Source organism: Chiloscyllium plagiosum, unplaced genomic scaffold (assembly GCF_037043375.1).
Source record: "Chiloscyllium plagiosum isolate Xiang-an unplaced genomic scaffold, Cpla_swu_hap1 HiC_scaffold_5, whole genome shotgun sequence".
Taxonomy (NCBI): Eukaryota; Metazoa; Chordata; class Chondrichthyes; order Orectolobiformes; family Hemiscylliidae; genus Chiloscyllium; species Chiloscyllium plagiosum.
Window position 1 is genome coordinate 106432489 of NW_028270143.1, and position 16806 is coordinate 106449294.

Here is a 16806-nt window from a genome sequence, read left to right on the forward strand (position 1 = left end):
ATGGCAACAGCTTTTACTTATTGTGAAAATGTATCCAAGCTGAAAGATTTTCAAGTACAGCCCCTTTATTATGTCGTAAGCAGAGAGATTTCAATACTGTCACTCTAGGCTAGATGAGCCCTGTGTTTGGTGGGGTAAGACTGTGATACACCTGACTTGATCCCAGCAATCAATTTAATACATCAGTACCAATTTTGTTTTTAAGTGGGCCAGTTTTAAAACATAAATTACAAAACTTCCAAAATCTACCCCTGCAGAAAGAAGACACAGTGGTATAATTCAAAATTTTGTTCAGACATCGTGAAAAATCTACTGTCTAGAAGCTAATGTGGTAGAAATTCTGAATTCATGATGTTGATGTCACTTCTAGTTCATGATTAAAGGTGCAAATAAAACCTGGTAAAATGACAACAATGTGTGGAAGTAGATGTTGGGAGGTGGTATGAGACTTTGATTCCATTGTTAAACTGCTCTTCAGGGAACACTTTCAGTCACTTGTTCTCGTAATCTGGAGTTACAATCAGGACAAGCGGTACATGAAGTGTGTTTTAACAGGAAATTAAAGAGGTCTTATGTTGCCAACTGAGGGTTTGTGGAAGTATTGGGGGAGGGGGAGACAGACAGATGGACAGACCAGAATTAAAATCCAGAGCTTTGCATGAGTATATGTGGACGTTTGTGTAAAGTGGTAGCCTCTCTCAGTGAGGTTGCTGATAATAGTGGAAGGCTGAGGAGATGCTCTGAATGAGAGCCCACAGGCTGCATGAGCGTAAGACACAGAAGAGTATACTAGGCTCTCAAATAAAACTAATAACAATGAAGAGAAGTTTTAGCATTACTGGATTGCACAAAGCTTCATAGAAGTTTGGTTGGTAGGAGGAAATTGCAGTGATCTATCTGGGAAAGTCACAGTGGACTTCACTGTACTTTCAACTTTTACTCAGTACTCTCTTTAAATTGTTCCCAATCATGCAATGAGCAGAAACTAACAAGTTGAAATACCTCTGTGTTTTGGATCAGTTAACCTCCCATAACACCACAGTGTGTCCTGGATATTGCAGTGTTTTGTTAAGAAAATAGAGAACTTATAAATAATATCATACGAATGATTGTTGAAACACACACACCCTCATCCCTCAGTCCTAAATAGAAGTTGAACAACTGTTCATGTGAATGGACTGCACACTTACACACCCACCCTCAGAAGTGCATGTGCACACATTCATTATGGGTTTGTAAACTTGCCACATATTTGTTATAGAGGGAGAACAGCAATGATTCGCCACTGATTCCTGGGAAGACAGGACTTTTCTATGATGAATTTGAGGAAAACGGACCTGTATTTTCAGGTTGAAAAATGGTCCAATTGAAGCATAAAAATAGTCACAGGACTCGACAGGGCAGATGCAGGAAAGGTGTTTTCTCTGGCTGGAGTATCCAGAACCAGGAGACAGTGTCAGAATTAGGGGCAGGCCATTGTGGTTTGAGCTGAGAAGAAGGATTTTCATTCAGAAGGTCCTGGATTTTTGGAATTCTGTATCCCAACAGGCTATGGAAAGTCATTCCTTGAGTATCGGGAGATGACTGGATATTAAAAAATTCAAAGGATGGGAAGTAGTGCAGGAAAATGGCACTGAGGTGGAAAACCAACCATGATCTGGTTGAATGTTGGAGTGGGTTTGTGGGACTGAATGGCCTACTGATACTCATATTCCCTTGTTTCTATGGAAACAACTACATTTTCACCTCTGTTGATATTTTAAAACTTTTAATCACTTAAATTTCTCAAATGGCTTAAAATAATTTCAATATAGCCCTATGTAATTTGGATAGCATTATTATTAGCATGTATTAGCAATTTGTTAAAAGGTATTCTTGATTGGACTTGAGCATAATCCTATAATTGAACCAAATAAGGTGTTGGGGAATGGTTTTAAAACCTTAGAAAGCTACTGGAAAGTAAAAATCTTCAAATTCACAGAAGCACATTGAACCACCATGACACACATTAATGACACTAATTATTATTTTTGACTAAAGGGTAAATTTAGGGTTCAATATAACTTTGCTGTTTGACTACTAAAGGATCCACTAATGGGAACTGATTCTTATCATACAGTAGACTTTATGCGCAAAGAGTAAGGAATACTTAGCCTTGTTATACCTCCCAACCCCTATACTGTTTTGCTGGTATTCTAAATTGAGCTTCAAAGGACTTCCTTTCGTTCCTGCTATTGCATGTTGAGCAAGCCTTCAGTGGATCTCGCTGCAGTAGTAAGCTTGGCTGCTGCTTTTGGCAATATTGCTATGTATTTATTCAACTGTGTTAAAATATTTATTACATAATTTTCTTGCATGAATTTGGTTGATTGCTTTTGTTAGAGTGTAGTTTTAGCTCTGTTTGCATAGTTTCCGTGTTATCATTTTTGCAGAAAATTACAAAAACATGAACACTTTTGCATAATGGTAAGTACTAACTGTAAATGAACAACTAATTGCATTTTACTGCAAGATACTTTAAGATATTAAATATGCTTTTAAATCTGTAAAACTAAATTATTGGAAGTTATGCAGTTGTGACTATCAATTTAAATGAATTAATAGAGGACCCTGATGGGTTAACACTACAATGCAGAAATTTCAGCTAATCATTTGAGACAGACTGATTTAATTATGAAGAGATACATTGCTCCTTTTTCAATGCTTATTTCCTAACCACTTGATGCTGTTGATTTCAGGGTACGTCAGGACCAGATCCCACAACTGTTTATGTGGATATGAGAGCGCTAAGGCATGACAGGTAATTGAAGCAGACATTACTCTTTTCAAACTTGGAGGAGGCAGTAAAATGTCTCTTTTGTACCATTTGTGCTACACTTGATTGGATTGAAAAATACTGCACAATGTGTATCTATTTAAGACTGTGTGCTAAAGCAATCTGTTTTATTCATATTAAGGCAACGTGTTATGTAAAACCTGTAAAAGCATTTTCCAATCTGGTGTATCAGTACAAATATATTACATTCATTGCAGTTTTATGCAGGAGTTTTACCATCTTTCACCCTTGTATATCTTATCCAGAAACTTAAAGACAAACAAAAGACTAACTAGCATTTATTTTCCTTGTAAGAGAATAATTTTTCTTAACTTTTGGGAAACGCATGTTTTGCTACATTCTACAGTTTCATTGATTCTTTGAAATAGCCAGAATTCAAGAAAGTTGCCAAGCTTTGATGAAATATAATTTTAATATTTCAGTCTGAACTTTAGATATGGAGAGATTACGTCAATTGTCCATTCCTGGTTGCCTATCATTTATCCATCAGTATCCTCAAATGGACATGGTGAAGCTATGGAACCTGTCCTGATCCATTGGTTGTGTGAGCTCTTAATTCTGCCCATAGCTTTTTTTTTTTTTTTGCTCATTGTTCATCATAGCAAAGTGGTTTATTACAATGGTCAGAATCTACATTTTATTTGGCTCTATGCAAGAACCTGTTTTCATTTAGCACTAGGATCATAAAACATGAAAGTCTAAATCCTACATTATGCTTTGCTGAAATATATGGTGCAAGAGCCAAGTGAGAAACCGTTGCAAGGAATAATATGGATATGGAATCAGTGGAGAGAAGATCAACTAAAGCTGGATAACAAGGATCTTGGGGATGATGGTGAGCAACCATGTCACTGGCTAGACCCAGTTGAGAAGGAAGAGAAGGGAAAGCTTACCTTTTTCAGAGTCATGCCAAATGTAATTTGTAACATTGAGAGTTATTTCACTCCTGTGGAAGATCTGTAAAACTGGCAAATTTGAGCATGCAGTTCAGGAAAGATGGAGCAGATTTGGGAGGTGACCAAAACACAAAGGAAACACTGCCTGATGCCAGATTCCTGATGAAGGGCTTATGCCCAAAACATTGATTCTCCTGCTCCTCGGATGCTGCCTGACCGGCTGTGCTTTTCCAGCACCACACTCTTGACTCTGATCTCCAGCATCTGCAGTCCTCACTTTCTCCAGATTCAGGAAGTAGGAATAATCTTTGCAGATGGAATATCATTTTGGAAAATGTAGAGTTATGAAGTTTGGCATAAGCTTGTTCAAAACTTTGAGGTGTCTGAGCAGAGTACATAGAAAGAAACTGTTCACGCTGGTGTGGGGATTGAGAACAGGTGGGCACAGAGTTAAAGGGAATAGCAAAAGAACAAGTGGGAACAAGGGGACAAACCTTTTATCGTTGTGATCTGGAATGCAATGTTTGAGCATGTGCTGATGGCAGATTCAGTTATAGCATTCAAATGGAATTGGATCATTATCTGAAATGAAAGTATTTACAGAGCTACAAACAAAAAGGTAGGGAAGTTGGGTGCATTGAGTTATTCTTGCAGAGAGAGGATGGACTGACTGGTACTCTTTTTGAACTGCAACCATAATTGTCCCTGTGATTCTAAGTATAAAAATATAAGTAGTATCACACCCTGCTGCTTGATGCTTTCATTATGTACTGTTTGATCTGCTCAGTTTTGATGGGATTGCATTTTTATGTTTGGTTTTCAGTGTTCAGCTAGTTGAATTTTAAAATGTGGTTGCATCAGAACGATGTTTATATCCAATGCATATTCATCAACTTGAATATTTGATAGTATTGTATAGAAATGTTTTATTTCTCGTCAATAGTCAGCATTTGTTCCGGTAAGCATCGTCAATCACTGTTCATCCAAAACATGGAAAATATAAAATTCTTCAAGTTGTTTGAACTAAAAATAAAAAATAATCTTTTTGTGAGCAGCAGCACCTGTCAATTTGTCAGTGGATGACAAAAATTACCTTTCCTTTAAATTGCTTTTTTAACTTTGAACATTATGACCTACTGACATTTAATAGTTTGCAGCAATCACATGGTTGTATATTTAACAGTGTCTTTCCAAGCAGCCACTTCTTAAATAATATGTCTATTATCTCTGGAGTCAGCATCAGGATTGACAGAATCTCTTTTTTTTTCATGAACTTCCCCTTTCCTATCACTCATCTATTTAGTGGTTTAACCTTGCTTATTTTACTGCTTCAGTTGTGGAAAGATGTCTGGAATCTGTGCACATTTTTAAATGAAGCAAAACAGTAGCCATATCATTAATCCTTAAATGATTTTGTAGAGAGTTTTAAGTTATAAATATGCTTGTAAATACCAAAAATTTAACCATTGTGCATCAGAACGTTTGGGAAGTGAGTTTGACAGCACGCAGGAGAATCAAGAGTGTGGTGCTGGAAAAGCACAGCATCCGAGGAGTGGGCGAATCACATTTTGGGCATAAGCCCTTCATCAGAACTGCAGGAAATTCATGTCCTCTGGTTCCCAGAAGCTAGAATTCATCACTCCCTTTTAGACTCAAAATGCTGGGGCTTCATTAACCTATTGTAGGACTGTCCATGTGACTACTGGACTGATCCTTGGTACCTTAACATCCCACTGCAGTGAAGCCCTCAACCACAACTCCCTGGATGTATCTTGTTGTAACAATTTATACCTAATCCTTGACAAACAATATAACAATAAGGTACCATTTATGGGGAGGCAAATGCCTGGTGGTATTATTGCTGGACTGTTAACCCACACACTGAACTAATGTTCTAGTACCAGGGATCAAATCCTGCTATTGCAGGTGGTGAAATTTGAATTCAGTAAGAAACCTGCAATTAAGAGTTTAATGTTGACCATGAATGCATTGCCGATTGTCGGAAGAACCCATCTGGTACTATATATGTCATTTAAGGAAGGAAACGGTCATCCTCCAGATGCACAGTTGACTCTTAACTGCTTTCTTGGAAAATAGGGGTGGACAATAAATACTGACCTAGCCAATGCACCCACATCCTGTGAATGAATATTAAAAAAAAAAAATTATGGGCTGATTCTTCTTGCCACTGCACCCCGTTTTTAACTAGCTTCACCTTGGAGCTCTGTTTCTGGCCTGAACTTTGTGATTTGAGCCTGTTTAGAAAAGTGGAGCGTACCAGTCTTTTCAGGAAGCCTTCCAACACAGTGCAGAGTCAGTACTGGAGGCCTAACCACACCTCCTTGTTACAGCATTCACTGCCATAGTTCAGGGTTAAAAAGACTAAAGCCTCATTAACAAGGGAGAAGGTAAGTGTATAAATTTAGTAGGTTTGGGAATGAAGGGGTGTGTGAGGGTTTAGGGTGATAGGTTGATGGAATATAGTAGACAAGCAGGAGGCTGGAAGAACACAGCAAGCCAGCACCATTAGGAGGTGGAGATGTCAATGTTTCGGGTGTAATCCAACATGGTGGCCAGTGGATGAGGGTGGCATAGTGACTGTTTTCTTTGTAAGTTTTAGGTTAATGGGTGAGAAGGTGGTGAGTACGTGTGGAGGTTGTAGGATAGGGCAGGAGGTAGGTTGTCATGTGAGTGCTGAGAAGTTGAGGTGGCCTATGGACGTGTGACAGAGCAGTGCAGATGGTAGAGGGGTGGATGGGGTAAGGTTTTTGGGGGTGTTAGTTGGTTGTTAGGTGGAGACATAGCATGTCTGGGGGAGGTTCTGCATTTGGAGTGGCATGGGTCAGATGCTGAGCAGTGGGGGATGTAAAGGTTAGCATTGTGGGGATGGGGTAGAATGAGGAATGCCAGTGGGGTTGGGGGATTGGTGGTGAATGGTTGATTTAGGGTGTGGTATTGGTCAGGTATTTTAGGGATCGGTTCTAGTCGGGTTTGTCATGGCAGAAAGAGTATCAGGGAAGAAGTGGTTTAGAGTTAGGAAAGGGGGCTCATCGAATATCAGACTCCATGGTCAGTGTAAATGATTTGACAAGCATTGCGAGTAACTGAGGGTTCAATCTTGTATTTTGCCTGGAATTAGAGCAGGTTTTAAATTTCATGATTTCTATGCCTAGAAGAGTTGGGCATTTTCTCAGACGGTTCCAGATATCGGCACGGTGGCACAGTGGTTAGCACTGCTGCCTCACAGCGCCAGACCCGGGTTCAATTCTCGTCTCAGGCAACTGTCTGTGTGGAGTTTGCACATTCTTCCCGTGTCTGCGTGGGTTTCCTCCGGGTGCTCCGGTTTCCTCCCACAGTCCAAAAATGTGCAGGTTAGGTGAATTGGCCATGCTAAATGCCCGTAGTTTTAGGTGAAGGGGTAAATGTAGGGGAATGGGTTTGGGTGGGTGGCTCTTCTGAGGGTCGGTGCGGACTTGTTGGGCCGAAGGGCCTGTTTCCACACTGTAAGTAATCTAATCTAATCTAATGTCGGGTAATGGACTATTGGAAATTTAAAATTTCCAGGCAGTTACCACGTAGTTGGTGTATCCGGAACAGAGGGCACCTGTCAGGGGACATCTGGTCTCTGATCATTTGGAGACTAGCAAGTTTGGGCCATTGCTTCCATATTTCTATAGATGCAACATCGAGGGCTGAAGGGCCTGTACTGCACTGTAATGTTCTATGTTCCAATCATGCCTTTTTTTTAATACCACATCTAACACCAGAAAATAACACACAGACATTTATAAATGAAGTAAATACTTTTGGATAATAAAACAAAGAACTGCGGATGCTGGAGATCTGAAAAAAAAACAGAAATCACTTGTGAAACTCAGTCGGTTTGGCAGCATCTGAGGAGAAAGTAGAGGTAACATTTTGAGTCCAATAATGTTTCATCAGACTCAAAACATTAAGTTTGCAATCTACTCACATATTTTTAAATTCAATCACAGGATGGGGGCATCGCTGGGTAGGCCAGTATTGTTTGCCCATCTCAAATTGCCCTTCAGGGTAATTAAGAATCAACCATATTGCTGTGGGTCTGGAGTCATATGTAGGCCAGACCAGGTAAGGGTAGCAGTTTCCTTATCTAAAGGGCATTACTGAACTAGATGAGTTTTTCTAGCTGACAAATATTAGCCTCTTAATTCCAGATTTGTTGAACTGATATTGCACCATCTGTCATAGTGGGAGTTGAACCTAGGTCTTTAGAATGTTATCTGGGTCCCTGGATTAACAGTCCAGTGATAATACCACTCAGCCATCACCTCTCGCTAGAGATATGTTGCAAACCTGCTGAGTTTCACCAGCAATGTATGTTTTTATTGTGAATGCTTTTGGAGTCTGTTGTAAGGTCCTTTCTTTTCACAAAATGTTATTCATGGTTTTGCTGAGCTAGGGGAATGTTATGCTTCACTGATGTGGGTGTTGCTGCTGTTTGTGTCCGAGTTGAGCATGATGTTATTAATGCTGTGTCACTTGCATGTGATGCTGTTGATTTTGCTCCCCTTGGTGGTGATGCTGTTGATATTGTTTCTCCAGTGATGCCAAGCCTGGTCATCAATCGTCTTGGCTGGCTGTGTCATTGAATAATGACATTGCTCCATTAAGACCATGTGGTAGCCAGTGTACTATGGGCATTAAAACATCCCATGCTCAGGCACCTAGTGCTCCTCAAAGTAATGTTCAGGACTTGGAACATGAGGAATCCCATGACAACTGCAGCAGCAATAGACATGAATGTTATACCAAAACTAAGCATTCCACATCACCTGCCCCACCTGTTAGAGTGTGTGGATCCAGCACTGCACTGTTCAGTCACTTCAGGATCCACATCTCCACAGGGGAAGAAAATCATCCGCAATCCCATGCAACTGCCAAAGAAGAATGCGGCAGGTGATGATCAAGTCTGCTTTTACAGACCAGGTATAGGTCAAATACGGATTTTTTCACTTGGTTTGCCATTTGTCTCATTGGTTTGCCAGTTCTAGTCTCAGTGATAGGTGACCTTGGAGTCCCTACTTCAACAATAATTTTTGTTAGGTTCCAGGTTTTCATGACTGGCTCCTGTGCATATACAGTTCATACATTTTCATCATTTCAAGAGAGAATTGGTATTCTTGTTAAAGTCTTGCATTCCTCCTACCTGTGCACCACTGAGCTGTTGTCTTACCTCCACCTGGTCACTTTTTAAGTAGTAACTTGCTTAGTTTTTCTTCTATTCAACAACTTTTGGATGATTTCATGTGGGCCTTGAGAGTCATAGATTGGTATGAAAATTAGGCATGATTTGTGTCTTTGGAATTTCGTTTGGGTCCTTTTTGTCACCTGGACATGTATTTCTATAAACCTGTGTTCCCTTGGGTGGTGTGGTAATGAGATAATGATTAATATGTAATGGTCAGCAAATTCCTTCAATCTTCTGGAGATGAATTGAGTTCCATTGTAGCAATTTATTCTTTCAGGAATCCCTTGCTCAGTGAGCAGATGCAGGACTGCTGAAATGATTGGTATAGGACTTCAATCTTTCACTTTTTGGAACTTTGAATAGTCTTGGGCAACCACAAGTTTTTAATTGTGGATGAATAAACAGAATGTTGTGGTCTGAGTGGTACGTCAGTATCCCCTGTGTGTTTCTACACTTCTGGCATATATTGCATATTGGCATCTTTATTTGGATGTCTTTTTAGATACCTGTCCAGTAAAATAGCTAATCCAGCTCTGTGTTTACCCTTCTTCATTCCTACATAGCTATTATATATCTTCTCAAGAAGTTCTTCTGAGTCACATTTTTTTATGATCCAGATCAAGTGAACAGAATGCAGCCTTCTAGAGAGATTTCATCTGTAATTGACCAATATGCTGTTGTGTCTTGTCAAGCCATCCCTGGATTACTTGCTGAGGCACGTACCACTCGTCAAAGTGATCAAGACCTGGAACACTAGGACCCCCACCACAAAACCAGCAGCAATAGATGTGACTATTGTACGAAATCTAAAAGCATTCTACTCGCCTCAAACATCACCTGCCCCACCTGTTACAGAGTGTATGGAATCCAACACTGCACTGGATTACTTGCTGTGAAAGCATCTATAACTATTCATCTTTGTTGGTCTCATTTTCTTATTTAACTCTGTTTTGGGGTATTACATTTCAATGCTGATGGACCTGTATACCTAGATCCTCTATTGCTTCTTTCTTGTAGGAACATAGCAACAGGAGCAGGCCATTCAGCCCTTTGAGCCTGTCCCACCACTAAATGACATCATGGCTGAACTATGACCTGACTCTATATACCTACCTTTGGCCCATATCCCTTAATGCATTTGCTTAGCAAAAGTGTATCTATCTCAGATTTAAAATTAACAACTGAACCAGCATCCACTGCTGTTTGTGGAAGAGAGTTCCAAACCTCTACCACCCTTTCTGTGTAGAAGTGCTTTCTAACATCTCTCCTGAACGGTCTGGCCCTAATTCTCAGACTCTGGCCTTAATTCTAGAATCCCCAACCAATGGAAGCAATTTATCTTTTACCTTTATCTATCTTTCTTCTGTGGCAACCACTGAGATAGAGGATCAATCGGCATCATTTCTTTTCCTGACTTGTATTTCAAAGTGGAATTGGAACTCTGAGGCTTCAAGAGTAACATTGCAGTCTGCTGATGCTGAATGCGAATGTTTCTTGTAGATCTGCTTCAATGGATGATGATCACTCCCTAATATGAACATTTACCCATAGAGATAAATATTTCTCATATCCATACACTACTGCCAAAGCTCTTTCTATGTTGGCATATCTAATCTCAGTTAATGTTAGAGCTTTGAATCATAGAATCCCAACAGTGTGGAAGCAGGCCATTGAGTCCACACTGACCCTCTGAAGAGCACCACAACCAGACCCACTTGCCCCGACCCTATCCCTGTCACCCTGCATTTCTCACGGCTAATCCACTTAACCTGAACATCCCTGGACACTGTGGGAAATTTAGCATGGCCAATCCACCTAACTTTCTCACCTTTGGACTTTGGGAGGAAAGCAAAGCGCCCAGAGGAAACCCACGCTGACGGGAGGTGATCATGCAAACTCCACACAGACAGTCGCTCGAGGGTGGAATCGAACCTGGATCCTTGGTGCTGAGAGGCAGCAGTGCTAACCAACCTGCCGCCCTTTGGGTGTGAATATTATTGATTTTTCCTCATATCACAAGGCTGTCCACAGCTATTTTGTAGAAATATGTACTGTAGAATAACAGCTTTCTCTCTGTTGTGATATGACTGAGTTGCCTCTTCACATACTACTTGGAAATTACTAAAACTCCTCGAGTGGGACTCAACCACAATACTCAACATCTTCTTTCATCAGCTCTTTTGCACTTGCCTTGTGTTCTGATATATAAGATATGAAAGAAGCCATGCACTGAATCAAGACAAGGAAACAAGGCTATGGGCAGCACGGTGGCTCAGTGGTTAGCACTGCTGCCTCACAGAACCAGGGACCTGGGTTCAATTCCAGCCTCATGCGAATGTATGGAGTTCGCACATTCTCCTGGTGTCTGCATGGGTTTCCTATGAGTGCTCTGGTTTTGTCACACTGTCCAAAGATGTGCAGGTTAGGTGACTTGGCCAAGGTAAATTGCCCATAGTCTTCAGGAATGTGTAGACTAGGTGCATTATTCTGGGGAAATGTAGAGTAATTGAGTAAGGGAATGGGTCTGGGTGGATAATCTTCAGAGGGTCAGTGTGGACTTGTTGGGCCAAACAGCCTGTTTCCACATTGTAGGAATTCTATGATCTATGAAACTACTCGGTTCTTCCTTGTCTTTTGAGGTTCCCAACTCTAAGAGAGCTGTGACTTTGTCAGGACTTGGCTTCAGGTGGTACACCGTTTCAGAGAACCGGAGTTCTGTTACAATCACAGCATATTTGTCTCTGCTGAGCTTGATCCTGGCTTTCCTGCTTTTCTTTATGGCTTCACGTCATTATCAACTTTTCATCTACATCATGGGTCTTGACGTCATTAGCCACATCAACTGCTCATTTCCATTCCCTGTATGTTTCATCTGTCATAGTAGATATTTGAAACTGATAGAGGAGAGTGGTGAGGCTGTGGAATTCTCGACCACAGAAAGTGGTTGAGGCCAAAATATTGAATGTTCCCAAGAAGAAATTAGACATAGTTTTCAGGACTAAAGGGATCACCGAGTTTGGGGAGAAAGCAGCAATGTGATACTGAGTTGAATGATCAGCCATGATCATATTGAATGGCCTGCTCTTATTTTCTGTGTTATTTGCTGGAATCCACTCTAAGGCCAAAAGTAGATTCAGGAATTTGTGTAATCCAAATGGCGTGCTGAATACAGTCAACAGTAAAGATGCTTCATCAAGCTTCAAGAGCCAGTAACCATATCTGGAATAAAGCTTGCTGAACTATGCCGGTGCTGGCATGATCTCTTATAGTGTTGACCCACTTTGTTGCTTGATTGAGATCTTTGAAACCCAGATATCCTTAACTGTCCATTTGATTCCTCTGTTACCACAATGTAATTTTCCCGATCTATAGTTTCTGTGACTGTAATTTCTTTCCTTTCTGTCCACTTCTTCATGCTGTCTTTCAGACTCTCTTTTGTTTTAGTTGTATTGAAATTTCACATGGGGGCTGAAACACTTTTCACCACTAGGTCACTGGTCATATGACACCCTAAATCTTCAAAGTGTACAATAACCTCATCAATGCTCACAGTGATTGATTCATACATCAATCTCATCATGTGTTTCATCCAAGTTATCTTTATTTCTGATTGGAGAGCACTTTTCAATGCGTGTATTATCTACCTTCATCCTCCTTCACCACATGGTTTAATGAGATAATCCACATTGTTTCACAATCGCTTAACTCCAGTATAGTGGGACAGCCATTTCATTGATGGAGAACATACAGTTAATATAGTTTCCTGTACTTAAATATTAAAAAAAATGTGGATGCTGGAAACCAGATTACGCTCACTCAATCTAGTCTACCATATTCACTGCTCTTAATGTAGTCTCCTCAACACTGAGGATGTAAAAATGCTGACAAGGCGAACGTTTTGCAGAACACCTACATTCTGTCCATTGAAATAATTCTGACTTCCCTGTTGCCTGTCACTTCATCACATTACCCTGTTCCCTGCCCAACATTTCTGGCTTGGTGCAACATAACTTATAAGAACATTTTCCGCTTAGGAACTCTACAGCCTTCAGGACTCAACCTGAAGTTCAGTAATTTTAGGGCCTGACCACCTTCTCCTGTGTCCTTACCCCACACATCAGGCCTTGTCTTTGCATGGACTGGTCCCCACTAGCAGCTTTGATTGCCCCAGTTTCTCTGCTCAACTGTTCTTCTCTTTCCGTGGGCTTCATCTCCATCTATTGATTACTCCTTTCCACCCCCACCCCAAATCCCATCCCATTTTCAGCACATCTACCAAACCTTTTCCTAGCCGCAGCCAGTTCTGAAAAAGAGCTCTCGGACTCTATGATTCTATAATAGGACTCTATGACTGTATAAGTGCAGGGAAATGGGGTTAGCATTGATAGACATTTTGGTCAGTATGGACCAGTTTGGGCCAAAGGGTGTAGAACTTTGACTCTAAGAGTCACTGGAATTGAAATGTTAACTCTGATTTCATCTTACATCTTGCCAGACCTGCTGAGTTTTCCCAGCTATTTCTGTTTGTTCATATTTTCCTTTGTATTGTTCTTATCTGACAAATATCAGATTACGTGTATGGATTTAGAACACAGAACATTACTGCACAGTTGTTGTGCCGACCTGTGGAACCAATCTAAAGCATATCTATCCTCCACTATTCCATTTTCATCCAGTTGTTTATCCAATGACCATTTAAATGCCCTTAAAATTGGCAAGTCTACTACTGTTGCAGGCAGTGTGTTCCATGCCCTTACTACTCTCGGAGTCAAGAAACTACCTCTGACATCTATCCTATATCTCTCACCCCTCAATTTAAAGTTTTATCCCCTCAAGCCAGCTATCTCTATCTGAGGAAAAAGGCTGTCACTGTCCACCCTATCTAACCCTCTGATTATCTTACATGTCTCAATTAAGTCACCTCTCAACTTTCTTCTCTCTAACAAACACAGCGTCAAGTCCCTCAGCCTTTCCTCATAAGACCTTCCCTCCATACCAGGCAATATCCTGGTAAATCTCCTCTGAACCCTTTCCAAAGCTTCCACATCCTTCCTATTAAGCGGTGACCTGAAATGTATGCAATATCCCAAGTGCGGCCGGACCAGAGTTTTGCACAGCTGCAGCATGACCTCATGGCTCTGAAACTCAATCCTTCTACCAGTAGAAGATTAGATTAGATTACTTACAGTGTGGAAACAGGCCCTTCGGCCCAACAAGTTCACACCGACCCGCCGAAGCGCAACCCACCCATTCCCCTACATTTACCCCTTTTACCTAACACTACGGGCAATTTAGCATGGCCAATTCACCTGAACCTGCACATCTTTGGACTGTGGGAGGAAACCGGAGCACCCGGAGGAAACCCACACAGACACGGGGAGAATGTGCAAACTCCACACAGTCAGTCGCCTGAATCGGGAATTGAACCTGGGTCTCTGGCGCTGTGAGGCAACAGTGCTAACCACTGTGCCACCGTGCCGCCCACAAAGCTAACACACTGTATGCCTATCAACCTGGGTGGAAACTTTCAGGGATCTATGTACATGGACACCAAGATCTCTCTGCTCATATACATTACCAAGAATCTTACCATTGACCCAGTACTCTTTATTCCTGTTGCTCCTTCCAAAGTGAATCACCTCACACTTTTCTGCATTAAACTCCATTTGCCACCTCTCAGCCCAGCTCTGCAGCTTATCTATGTCCATCTGTAACCTGCAACATCCTTCAGCACTATCCACAACTCCACCGACCTTAGTACTATCCACAAATTTATTAACCCATCCTTCTACGTCCTCATCTACATCATTTACAAAAATGACAAAGAGCAGTGGACCCTAAACAGATCCTTGCTGTACACCACTAGTAACTGAACTCCAGGATGAATATTTCCCATCAACCACCATCCTCTGTCTTTTTTCAGCTAGCCAATTTCTAATCCAAACTGCTAAATCACCCTCAACCCCATGCTTCTGTACTTTGTGCAATAGCCTACTATGGGGAAACCTTATCAAACGCCTTACTGAAATCCATATACACCACATCAACTGCTTTACCCTCATCCACCTGTTTGGTCACCATCTCAAAGAACTCAATAAGGTTAGTGAGGCACGACCTACCCTTCACAAAACCATGCTGACTATCCCTAATCAACTTATTCCAATCAAGATGATTATAAATTCTATCTCTTATAATCTTTTCCAACACTTTACCCACAACCAAAGTAAGGCTTACTGGCCTATGATTACCAGGGTTGTCTCTACTTCCCATCTTGAACAAGGGGACAACATTTGCTATCCTCCAGTCTTCTATTCAACTATTCCTGTAGATGTTTACTGTGATGTTACTCACTTTCAGAGCACTTTGCTTGAGGACAGTTTTTGTTCAAATTTTCAGGAAATATCTTCTGGTGCAGTCCAAGTAGAATGATGCTGCGTTTCAAGTTTCAGATTCTTCTGGGGAATTATTTCTCAGCTCCGTTCCGATCTGAAGAGTTGTAGAATTTTATTTCCTCTGGGAACCACTGTATTCAGACATTTTGTGAGGTAGCTTCCTGTGCTTGTTGTGTTCTCAAATTCATTGTCAGCTTTGGATGTTTTGGTTTTGTCTTCTTTTCATTTGTCCTGTTGTCTGGCTCTGATAACTCAATTACCATCTATTTTTCCCTTGCTCTGCAAGTCTTTTCCCAGTAATTGGACATTCCACTAGCTCTATAGTTTGATCCATGTGCCAAACATGCCATCTGCCTGTGATGGCCATCCACAGCTCTTGCACATCTTTTTCTCTATCGGATGTGCATTCTATTCTTACAGTTTCACTGCATCAACCCTCCTCCCTTTCTTGTGATTAAACTGAAGTTAATTTTAGAGTAGTCACTATCCACATCTGTCTATTCATAGCTTTGTGTGCTCCAGCATTGTCTACAATGACAATAAGAGTTTGTCCTTTTCAATCATATCATTTTTTAAACTCTGTGCACGTAGCTCCAAATGAGCTGATCTATCAGTCGTTCATCTGTCTCCTTAAATTTGCATTTCCTAGCTGCACTTTACAGTCTGATGAAGAAATTGCCAACAGATTCACCTGGCTTTGCCTCAGGTTTTGAAATTCATACAGGGTCATAGAGATGTACAGCATGGAAACAGACCTTTCGGTCAAACTCGATTTCCCAACGTAATCTAGTCCCATTTGCCAGCACTTTGCCCGTATCCCTCTAAATCCATCCTATTCATATACCCATCCAGATGCCTTTTAAATATTGTAATTGTACCCGACTCCACCACTTCCTCTCACAGCTTATTCAATACACACCCCACCCTCTGCATGAAAAGGTTGCCCCTTAGGTCCCTTTTAAGTTTTTCCCCTCTCACCCTAACCCTATACCCTCTAGTTCTGGACTCCCCACCCCAGGGAAAAACTTTGTATATTTATGCTATCCATGCCCCTCATGATTTTATAAACCTCTACAAGGTCACCCCTTAGCCTCCAACACTCCAGGGAAAACAGCCCCAGTCTGTTCATTCTCTCCCTACAGCTTAAATCTGTGAATCTGATGATTTGACTTTGGTGAGAGATATATGCTGAAATTTTCAAAAAACATTTTGGGTTATTGTTTTCCTTGGTCACCTTCCAGCTATTAAACACATTTAACCCTTTCTCGCCTGCCCACAAAGAATGCAGATAGTGCTTTCCTTTTTTACAGCTGTCTTTTAGAAAGCTATGAAATGCCAATCTGCATTTCTGCTTAAACTTCTCAAATACCTCTCCAACTTCCTCATTCATTCCAACCTATAACTGTGCATTAATTGTTCCACCACCCTTCGTTTGGTTTTTCTCATGATTCA

The 16806-nt window shown here is 41.0% G+C and overlaps 1 protein-coding gene across 5 annotated transcripts in view; it reads left to right on the top strand.

The window, feature by feature from the left end:
• Positions 1-16806, top strand: part of LOC122550323 (disco-interacting protein 2 homolog C) — a 615797-nt gene that overhangs the window by 580991 nt on the left and 18000 nt on the right. For all 5 annotated transcript variants that reach the window (XM_087987546.1, XM_087987548.1, XM_087987547.1 and 2 more), the window contains one exon: positions 2739-2800. In XM_087987546.1, coding sequence (XP_087843672.1) covers positions 2739-2800 — 62 coding nt within the window. The remainder of the gene's footprint in view (positions 1-2738; positions 2801-16806) is intronic.